We start from the raw sequence: 11,503 nt of genomic DNA on the forward strand, positions 1-11,503 counted from the left end.
CTGCACTCATAGTGACCCCTGCTCTTTGAAGGTATCAAGGACAAAGCAATGAGAGCAAAAGGGCTCCAGCTCAGCAAAACAGCCTCATTCTGGCTTTCAGAATAAGTAAAATTCCACTGAAAGTTGGCAGAGCTGGAGCTTGACCACTGAGCCTCCACGAGAGGGAGAAACTTTGTCATGAGTGCCATGAGTGCTCCTTCCCCAGCAATCCTCCCAAGGCCTTTACCCACACACCAGCTCCTCTCCTCACGGCCCCCAGCTGCAGCAACACCACAAAGCTCCACAGCTCTTTTCAGAATGGTATCAAATCCAGCCCACAAAGCATTATTTTAAATCTTAGTACACCTATGAAGTTTGTCAATGCATAAACTGCTATAGCAGTTATACATCAAAGGCAATTGGACACTTTACACATTGAAGTATCTTATTTTCTGAAAAAGATGTTTTCAGCCTTTTAGAACTCATCTGTATACTGAAATTCATGTCAATGATTTTATGTAGCTGAAACCACTGATTATACACTTGAAGTGAAGGAAGTGACTGTTTAAAGAAAACAACACAACCATTTCCAGTTAGAGGTAGATATTTATTTCATAATAAAATCCTTTTTCTTTATTTATTCACTTTTTTTCCTCCACAAGATACTGAGAAACCTCAGGCAAAGCCCACTCAAAATTATGTCAAGCCATGGCAAAGAAGGCAACTATTTACCAAACCTTTTCTGGCCCTTTGACTTATCCCAGGTGTACTTTGTTAGGCCAAAATCCTCCAGAAGTCATGTACACACCTCCTTTCTAGAAGAATATCCTATGACAACCTGAAATTCTTGGCTTTTCCTTTTTTATTAAATAACAGCTGTATTAATTGGAGTGTTTGTTTCTTTAGAGGTTCCAGCCTAAGTAATAGATAACAAAGCTTTTCAAGTCCTAAAAAAAGAAATCAATGCACAAGAATATAAGCCAATAAAAAAGCGTTTCATACACATAACCAATGCTTATGAAATGCTTCTATTAAACTTTGCAGTTTAATACAACTGGATTTTCTGCTGTCTAAGTTTCTAGTTTGTTACATGACAAAGAAGTAGCTCCTATTTTAGCACTAAAGAAAAGCTCTTTGCCTTCCCTGACTTCATTATCAGACAAACTGCCAAGAGGAGAAAGCTGCTTCAAAAGCATACTTGCTGAAGAAATGAAGATAAAGAACTTATAATAATATCTAAATGGGACAAATGATAAAAGTCACACTCAATTCTGCCAGAAATAGGCTTAGACAAGACCACATGTATATCCAAATCTCAGTTTGGTGAAGACTGTGAGGCTTTTTTCCACTTTGTAGTACTGGCAAGCAATCACAGGGAGTCACTCAAAACAATCTTACACAATATTAGAAAGATGCAAAGCATATTACAAACGAACTCTGGCATCAATGTAGGTACAAGCCCAACAGGCTGGAATGTTTACCTTCCTCTTTCCAAGAGGCCTCCTGTACTGCCAGTTCAGCTCCCTTCCCCAGAAGTGTATGTCCAAGCAGCATTGCTATTACTATTTAATAGATATTTTCCTATATACACACTGTACTTCCTTCCTTACATGCGGCTTCAATTCAGAACATCCGCATAGCAAAGACAGAGTTGGTTCTTACCAGCTCTTTTTAAATATGTGATTTTTTGCTACAGCCAGCATAAACATTAGTTGAACATTCCTATGTCTGGTGGCATCTTCCTACTGCAGTTCTTGCAAGAATTGCATCCAACAGAAGCCACCAAATTGACTCATTTTTCCATCCAGCTTTTCTACTGAATGCTGAGCAGCATCTTTAGCAATCAAGTAAAAGTAGTTTGTAATCATTAGCCGTAAATCTTTCAGTAGGAATCACACTGCATTTTGATACTCCTCAAGTAATGAGTAACCCATACCACAGACAAATCAGGTTCCATAAAACTAAAAGAAGTCATCCATTTTCCTCATCTATGTTCTTCCCTGACATATGTCATTTTTGTTAGAAACACTGACCCATAATTATTTATCTAAACACATAACACTCAACTTCTCTCCCAACTCGTCTGGATCAATCCTTAAAACCTGATTAAAACTGAAATGGGAAACCAAAGAGCTTTTGAAAGAACAGAAGGATTATGGAAGACTTCCTGCTCAAGCCTAACAACAGAATAATACCGAAAGGAAGGTCTTGGACTCTTCTATAATCTGGATTAAGGGCGGGAATAGCCAAGTGCCACTGCGAGACGGAAGCCTCATTATTGGCAACATAAAATGAAGCTGCATCCCCAAACCATAGTTTCACTTCAGCTCTCATTTTAAGTAAGCAGCAAGAGGCAGTGTTCCCACCCTCACATCTCCACAACTTTGTTAACCCATTGCTCCCCAAAGGGCCCCTCTCCCTTATGTCAGCTGGGTACATTTTAGTCCAGACCAGATCCTTGATCCTGTTTCTCCATCAGCTTCACAAAAGGCCACTGGAGTATAAGAGAGCAGAAACAAGAAGCTTGGGACACACAGGAAAGGAAAACTTAGAACAGAACTGTGTGCCACAGGAGGTGCACATGGACTCATCAGCACTGCCAGTTTCAGCGATTCCAGACACTGTCACTCCCTTCCCCTAGGCAGTTTAGCCATTTGTACAAACACATCTTCAACTCATTCAAAGAGATGATTTGTTTAAAACTTCCCTTTACTCTCTGGAAGAGCTGGTAGAAAGGAGAGAAAAGTTTTATTTTACAGGTCCAGTTTAGATGTTGCCATACAATGAAACAGAACAACTTCAAGAGGAGTTTTTCAAACTCTTGGAAGAAAAGGACTCATTTTGAAACCCCTCCAATAATGTAACCATGGAAAACAACTTGATCTCACTTCCACAAAGAAAAGCACATGTTTGCTTCATTTTACACCTCATAGTTGAAGACAAAATGACATAAAGCTCTTCTCTTAAAGCTTGTATTTCCTCTAGTAGCAGTCACCTGAAACGCCATCTCTCCTCTGTCAGTCAGCTCTATATCACTGACATTCTTATTTATTTCCTACATGTAAACATTAGCCTGCCTCACAGACTAATAAACCATTAGAATGAACAGAAAAAAACCAGTTATAACAGTTCCTCCCTTTCCTAGTATTTTGAATACCTAAACATCATCCAAGCTCAGGATCACTCTAACTAACTGCCAAATGAGTATTATATGGAAGGAGAGGGATTGCCGCTTTGCAACCCAACCCAAAGAAGAAAACCTATTGCAGCTAGAGTGCCATCTTTTAGGTCAAACAATGTATTTTTAGAACTTTACAGTTTTCAATCATTCCTTCCCTCCCCCAGCTTGCATTGTTGCTTCTGCTATGCAGATATGAAGAACAGGCTCCTTTCTTATCTCAGACTAAAGCACTGGGTTAATGTGCTTGCTGGAGAGCCAGGCAGCCTCAGCAATCACAGAGATATGTTACACTTAATGGAACATGTGTGATAACAAGAGACTTTCCTTACCAGTTTTGAAACCAGGCAGGGACTCTTTGAAACACTTCTAATGCAACTCATTTCACTTTTGCTGTTCAGGATACAAGTTGTTTTCATCAATAATACAACAAGCCCAGAAGACAGCACTTTGTAAATGATTTTTCCACTTAAATGTATAAACCTCTCCAAAATCTTTTATTTTTGTATCACTAACTCTTACCTCGGACAGGAATAAGAAGCAAGGAAAAAAGCTACACCACCACAAGCAAAAACCCCACACCAAACAAGGACCATTTATTTTAATACCCAACTTTTATGCTAAACATCTGTCTTTTCAGCACCATGGAAATCAGCCTGCCTGACCTCCCAAGTGAACTGGCTTGGATTAAAACACCTTTTAATCAAGACCAACACCACCGATACAAAGGAAAAGTTATAAATGAGAAAGGCTCAGAAGAATCTTTCCTGCAGACTTTGGGAGGTAAGTTCAACAGTGCTTAAAATTTTGACTAATTTTCCCCAATTACTAAGCAAACTACTAACTAACAGCTTCAGATGATCACATTACAGATTGAAAGGAAGTACTGAACTTCAGACTGGACTGTTATTACTGTTACAGGCTGAACTGTATATGCATTTTTTAAAACAGAGTTTAACATGCTTTCCACAAAAGACAAGAGAAAACAAGCTTAGGTTCACTCAAAAAAAAAAAGGTCAATGGGATTCGGTATTTCATGAACAAATACTCTGAAAACTCTAAAGAATGTGCATGTGTCCAGAGGGAATGTTTAACAAGGATCAAATATACCCAGCAGTATTTGTTCCAGACCAAGAAATAATATATGGCAAATTAAGTATGAAGTACAATCTCAAATTTTTTACCTTTTAAGAGTAATTCTAAATTTAAAATATGCTACAGTAAGTCAAACAATCTCTGTTCAATTTGGCAATTTCTTGATCTGCTCATGTTTGGAGATATTTGCTTTCCTTAACTCTTTATAACAGTGAAAACAAGAATACTTTTTTTCTATTTACCACTGCGAGTGGTAGAACATCTCACAGTTTCTGAGTCACACTCTTACCGTCTTTGCTTTAGGGTCTTATACCCCACAAAAAATGGTGTAAGTTTTGGGGCTGTGTTACATCCAACTATTTGGGTTCATTCTTCTTTTGATTTGGAACCATATTATGCAGCCAGAATAATTTTGAGAACAAAAATTCTGGAGTGAGGAAAGATTTCCCCATTAAAAGCTGAAATATGAAAAAGCTAATATTGGGATAGAGAGGAACCTCACAGAATAATGAATAACAAATTGACCCAAATGTTTTCCATTTCACACAGAGAGCAGCAAAAGGCAGACATAAGAAAGGTGCTGTATCTGTTCTCCTTCCAGAGTGGCCATGGAAGTTTCCTTCATGCCCCACACTGCAAAAGTGGGAGTACTTCCCACCATGAGCTGTGAAAATCAGTAATTTCCTCTAGGAATAAAAAGGCAATTATCTAGTCTTGGTCTAAGAGTAAGAAAATGCCTCTGTGCAGCTGGATAAAATATCAGGTCTACAGCTTAACGAAGTTAATTTCTGATACGCAGCAAACCAACAATTCCTTTGTATAGTAAGAACGTTTGAAAAAATCAAATTATAAAAGAACCGTAAAACCCCACCAAAATATTATGATGTAGTATGACAGGCAAATCATTCTTACAGCCTCTAGCCAAGCAAAAATAATGTTTGTAGACTGCTTGCAATGTTCCACACATAAGTCATTAGCAGCTCTGCACAGACTGGAGTAGGTTACTTGCTGTCCTCAGAACAGCTCTTGTGCTGCTGAAGACAGAAATGCCAGAGGTCTGATCTGCTGCATGGATTATTATCTTCTTCAATCAAAGCAGAATCCCAGAACAAAGTGAAAACACAAAGTTTGTAAAACAGTAGTACCACATTGAATATAAATATTGTTGACATGGAATCTTCTCCAAATGCATGGTGACATAATTTTGCTTTGATCATCTACTGTTTCTACCATGCCCTGGTGAAATCTCTATTTGTTACTGATCCTGTTACAACATAATTACAGAGGCACAAAGTACGTTTGTCTCTGCCAAACAGCACTATTAACATGATTTTAGGTTTTTACTGGATAGTCTGAGCCATTGCCCATATGTAAGCTAAGGAAACAGAATCAGCAGCACTCAGCAACCTTAACAGGGCAACTTACTCATAAAGAGCTTCTAATGATAGCAGATTTTTTCAAGGATGCAATAAAAGCCATTCTACAAGACACAGTGTTGTGTAAGAGGAAGCTTTTCCTTACACAAACTAGAAGCCCATCCTCCTTCAGTCATTAAGGGATCTCAGAAGAACTTCACCTTAAGCCATTAGAGACCCGTGACATTAAGCCCTTGGAGGTACACATTATAGTAACCACTGGCTTAAATTTCTGATTTGAATTAGTTCCAAAAATGCAAAGGTTTTTCATGCCAGCAGGCAACTGAGCGGAAGTGGAGATCCTTCCGCATGAAGAGAACTTGGACAAGAATCCCCTCATCTACCCAGACACACAAAACACACACACTGAAATTTGTCTGCAAATCCAAATTTGCCTGCAAATTCACAAATACTATGCAAATAGAGGCAAACAGCTTTAACACAATTCAACCATATAATTTGTTTTCTAACTCTTTCAGAGGACAGAAAATTTGGAAAACCTTATGTAAGGAAAATAATCCAAAACAAAACAGCTTAATGCAAAATGTAAAGGAGTTAGTGGTGTGGAAATTATAAGGAATAAAAAGCTTAGATGCCATTTTCAATGCTTTTAAGCTTGTATTTGAATAAAGTGAACACTCTCAGAGGGCACAAAAACTCATCTGCAGTTCATTTGTGACACCTGAGAAAATAACTAATGACATACTAACTGCACTGGACATCTTCTGTCTGCAATCACTGGAGACAGGATGGGGTAATGAAAGAAAGGACAGTTTCTGACCAAAGTAATTTAAAATGTCAAAGGCAAAGAAATATGATGAAAAGAAATACTCCTGATTACCTCAGAATGCAATTCCCACATCCAGTCTGTAACTTTTCCTTGCTGACCTTTGTATGAATTCCTCCCTTACTTGTACTATTCTATGTCCTCTCTATCTTAAACCCATGAGCCTCCCACAGATCTTACACTAGTGTCCCACAGGAAAAGGAAAGGTTTCATCAAGGAAAGGAAAACAACTGACCTCAGGGGTTTCGAATGAACTCACACACAGCCCATACCTTTTCTGATTACAACTACCTGTAAGGAGGTTGTAGCAAGGTGGTGCTTGGTCGCTACTCCCAAGTAATGGGACAAGAGTAAACGGCCTCAAGTTGTGCCATCAGAGGTTTATATTGGGTTTTAGGAAAAGTTTTTTCACAGAAAGGGTTGTCAAGCCCTGGAACAGGCTGCTCAGGGCAGCGGTGGAGCCACCATCCCTGGAGGTATTTAAAGGATGTGCAGATGTGGCACTGAGCGACTTGTGTTAGTGGTGGACTGTGCAGTGCTGGGTTAATGGTTTGGTGTGATGATCTTAAAGGTATTTTCCAGCCAAAACAATTCTGTGATTCCCTCTGTTAAGTGATCCTCTAGTCAGTATCACACATCATGGTGATTCCACAGCAGCTCCTGCTTCCTTATACCATCAGCAGTTCCAACAAATGAATCAACTTCTTGCTTCCCTTATGTCAGCAGCCTCACAGCTGCAATTCTTCCCTGACACCTTAAGGTCCATCCTATCCCTACCACCTCCATCTACAGCTCCTCTTCCTTCCAAACCAAGCAATCTGCTAAAAAACTAACTCAATACAGTACTCTCCCCAATCTATTGCGAGTCACTTCCCTAACCTCCTAGACTTTTCAAATTACTGACCAGTTTTGACTTCCTCTTTGAGACACTTATAGATGGAAAATTGCTAAGATTATGAAACAGAGGAGACCATCTGCCTTAGGCTGTTCTTTGCCACCATGATGGAATTTATCCTACTTCTTACAGATCCCAGAGGCCTTCCAAGGGGAAAAAAGGAAGGGATTAACATCTGACTGGTCTATTAGGTACACCAAAGCACAGCCAAAGCAGTGTTCCCATCTGTAACTCAGGGGGACATTCAGACAGGAGTGAAACATGTTTATATTAAACCCATCAGACCATAAATTAAAGACCAGAGCAATACTGCACTTTGGTAGTATATTCACTTTTTACTGGAAGTAGGAAGTGATCGTAATATAACAGCTATATAAGTAAACTTAGCATTTTAGACAGAAAACATCAGATACTTCACTGGAACTTGCCCCATTACACCATATTTGAAACAGACATCATAGTAATGAGAAATGATCTAGGTTATAAAACTGAACCTGAAGTTTACTTGGATTAGAGAAAGTTATACTCACAGCTGGCATTTCTGTAGAGAAGAAAGGGTTCGTGGAGCTGAAACTCCAAATCTTTATTTACTGGTTCAACCAGGTTGTGCATATTCAGTCGATTCACTATCGTAAAACCATGATAAGGAGAAGCTGACCTGTCGTGTCAATGAAAACAAAACCAAGGATTAATACCTTCATCAACAGAAGTAATTTTCTGAAACCAAGTTATGAATTCATCTTCAAATTTCCATTGTTTTATTATGTGAATCTTTAGCAGTCCTGAAGCTCTCACAGTTGTTTTCTTATGCCATTTCTTGGCATGCCACCTAATTTCAATTTCAAACTACACTTACCTCAAAGCAGGATTAGGATTAACATTACAGTTCTACACTGTTAAACTGCTGAATCAAAGATATGCCTCTGAAAAATCTATTAAAAAAAACTAGGGCAGGTCCACCATTAAAATGCAAATGTATTCAATACTTGACATAAGACCATTTTGAGGCATTTTAGAATTTTTTTATTAGACGAGAAAAACCAAACCAAACCACTTCCACAGCACCATTACCTTACTGTAAATAGACATGACAATAAAAAAGAGCTGCTGTCTTAAATAGCAGGAAGTACCCTTAGAGGGATAACCATAAACCATAAGTAATTACTTCTTAAAGGGAGACTCTGGAAATAAGGACTTCACCCAGTGTCCTGAAAGTAAATTATTCAGAATTGTATTGTTTAGTGAAGCAATTTTTATTTATCTAGATTTTTGCTGTACACCAGGTGGAAAAAGAAAACACTGAGCAAGCACTGAAAGTTCAAGATAGTTTTAGATCTGGCATGAATGTCCTGTCAGCACTCAAATGTGCCTGTAAGCTGGTATATAATCAACAACAGCAGCACAATAAAGGTAGGCTAAAAATCAGACAAAATCAGCTGGTAAATATAAAGATTTCTGTAACAGGGTGGCAACCTTTACCTAACTGACAACAAAAATCTGTCAAGAACTTCCAAGGACAGGGTGAACAACCGTTACCATCACGAGTGAGTCTCTTAATGCACCTCACAGAACTTGTTTAAAATCATCAACTAGTGACACTGAAAGCTTTTGCTTTGGTTTTTGTTCTGATTTTTTTTAAAAAAAGTTAAGTTCACTTTCTTACACTAAGTATTTCCAAGCTGGGAGCTGAAGTAACAGGAACTGGTTACTCAAATCCCTACATAGTACCAGGATAAAATACTGTAATGACCAAATATCTGCTTCAATATGGCTGAAATCTGCATTATTTCTATTTCTTACCTTCAACAAAGTGTTATATCATTTAGATTTTTTCTATTTGCCTGTAATTTAAAATTTGAACTCATGACTGATTTTATCTGCTGGTTCTCCTCCTCACCCCTTTTACCTGTCCTAGGGAACTGAAATTTCTTCCATGGTTTTGATGAGGAAATCAAAAAAATCCCAAAACCAGACACTATGAGATCTCCAGCTTTTGGGCAAATTCATCCATTTACAAAGATTTATGCCATATGCTCATCTCTATTGTTTTAATTATCAATTTCATGGATTTTAGGAGACAAAGAGAGACTTGGCATTTAACAAACTCAATGTGCTAACAAATACTATTGAATTAATAAAATATGTTCAATAAACCAGTTTTTGATGTGGGTACACATGTAGCATTCAAGTTTTACGCTTTCTCAAGAGTACTTTTAGGGGCTTTTGACCCTAAAAAGTACTTTAAAAGTTATTCACCCATGTGCAGAGTTAATTCTTTTTGAATGAGTACACAGCAGTTAACAGCTGGACAAGCAAAAAATGATGAATATAAAAGCTCTGCAGGAAGCCATCTGGAGTTTGTTTTCCTAAGGAAGGAAAACAAACATCACCACCACTAAATCCCCCTCCCACCAAAAAAACAATCCAGACCAACCCTTACCTTTTATACACAAATAAGGTCCCTTCTATGTCGGTTTTCTCCTACAAAAGACAACAAATGCACTTCAGGGATGTGCTTGTTCACACAGTTATGTACATTTTGTACCGTGTTTTAATTGCAAAGACTTAAAATATCCTTATCTTTCACTACGGTTTGACATCACAGGTCTAAAAATATGCTTTCCTATTTTCAGAAACTACCTTTTTTTTTTTTTATTTTTTTATTTTTTTTTTTATTTTATTAGAAAGAGTAGGAAGTTAAACCTACTTGCAAAAGTCTTTGCTCACTCTCTCAATTTACCGATGTGTTACATGCATAGTGTTCCACAACCTTCCCATGCTGAGCCTGACGGGGCAGACTCCAGATACTGGAGAGGTTGTGTTCCAGTTTTACTCCAAGGACAGCAACAATAGAACCATGGGCCATGGCTCTGTGTCAAACTCCAGCTTCCAGAGCAAGCCTCAGCACGGGCTTGTGACCCACGAGTGCGGAAAGCTGCTGCAGCTCCAGGGCTCACGCCACCACCAGAAGCTCCCCGTATTCCCATTTTTACGGCTCTGTGATGAACCCGGTGGGCAAGCCAAAACTGTGTTTTAATATAATGACGAACACTCACATCCCTTAAATGCTCCTCTTCCCGAATTAGGGCTCTGCGCAACAGGCAGGAGCAACAACAAAAAAGTACGATTAGAAAAGAGAAAAAAATCAATGGCCACCAGAAGCCAAAGCGCTCTCCAGCCCCAGCACTGCCCCGGTCCAAGGGGGAACGGCGCCTCCTCCCCGAGCGCACACACGGCCTCGCCTCTCCCTCTTCCTCCTCCTTTTCTCTCCCTCTTCTTCCTCCTCTTCTCTTCTCCTCTCCCTCCCCCTCCTCTACTCTCCCACTCGCCTCCTCTCCTCGTCTCCTTTTCTCTCTCCCCCAGCACAAGCGAGGGGAAAGCGCCCAAAGCCCAAACTTCCCCCTGGGCGAGCGCAGCCCCGCGCGGGCCCCGTGCGGACGCGCCGGGCCAGGCGGCTCCCGGGCCCGCCCCGCCGGACTCACCCACTCGTTGTCCTTAGGGCTGAAGCTGTAGAGCGCGACCTGGCCGGTCACGTCGGCGATGCCGGTGATGAAGGGGTCGTGCCGCCGAAGGGCCGCCAGGCTCATCTCCTGCCCCGCTCTGCCCGCCGCCTCCATCTTGCACCCGGGCAGCCCCGCCCGCGGAACGGCGACAGCCGCGCTGGTGCACCGGCGCACCCGGCCCCGCCGCCGGCCGGAGCGCCCGGCCCGCGCCTGCAGTTCCGCCCGCCGGCCGAGGCCCCCCCCTGCCCCGCTGGGCCCTTCCCAGCCCCTTCCCGGGTCCCTCTTCACAACCCGGGACCCGCAGCCCCTTCCTGGCTCCCCGCTCCCCCCTCGCAGCTCCGGCGACCGAGGGATTGCAGGGCCGTGGTCCCTTGGCAGAGCCCCGGGGCCGTGGGCTCTGGGCAGGGCCGCGCCCCCGCCGACACGCGTGGGCAGGGCTGAGGGCTGGCCCTCGCAGCTTGTTATTGTTTATTTACCCCGTTAGGAATGTAAGGGCTCGGGGATTTACTGCAGACTGCCTTGTGAAGTGCTATGAGCCGGGTCTCAGACTCTGGGATTATCTTCAGCACTTTGAGGGTGATGCTGTTTGCTCCCGTGTCTGTCATTTTCTGGGGTATCAGTGTTTCACGGTCTGCAATGGGATGTGGAATA

The 11,503-nt window shown here is 41.1% G+C and overlaps 1 protein-coding gene across 2 annotated transcripts in view; it reads right to left on the minus strand.

Annotated features, from left to right (window-relative positions):
• DCP1A (decapping mRNA 1A) overlaps window positions 1-10,986 on the minus strand; it is a 31,975-nt gene extending 20,989 nt beyond the window's left edge. For both annotated transcript variants that reach the window (XM_058845082.1, XM_058845084.1), the window contains exons 1-3: window positions 10,832-10,986; window positions 9,790-9,830; window positions 7,880-8,007 (exon numbers count right to left, since the gene is read on the minus strand). In XM_058845082.1, the coding sequence (XP_058701065.1) occupies window positions 7,880-8,007; window positions 9,790-9,830; window positions 10,832-10,966 (304 nt within the window). In that variant the 5' untranslated portion in view covers window positions 10,967-10,986. The remainder of the gene's footprint in view (window positions 1-7,879; window positions 8,008-9,789; window positions 9,831-10,831) is intronic.
• Window positions 10,987-11,503: the final 517 nt, after the last annotated feature.

The sequence above is a fragment of the Poecile atricapillus genome, chromosome 9 (genome assembly GCF_030490865.1).
Source record: "Poecile atricapillus isolate bPoeAtr1 chromosome 9, bPoeAtr1.hap1, whole genome shotgun sequence".
NCBI classification, from domain to species: Eukaryota; Metazoa; Chordata; class Aves; order Passeriformes; family Paridae; genus Poecile; species Poecile atricapillus.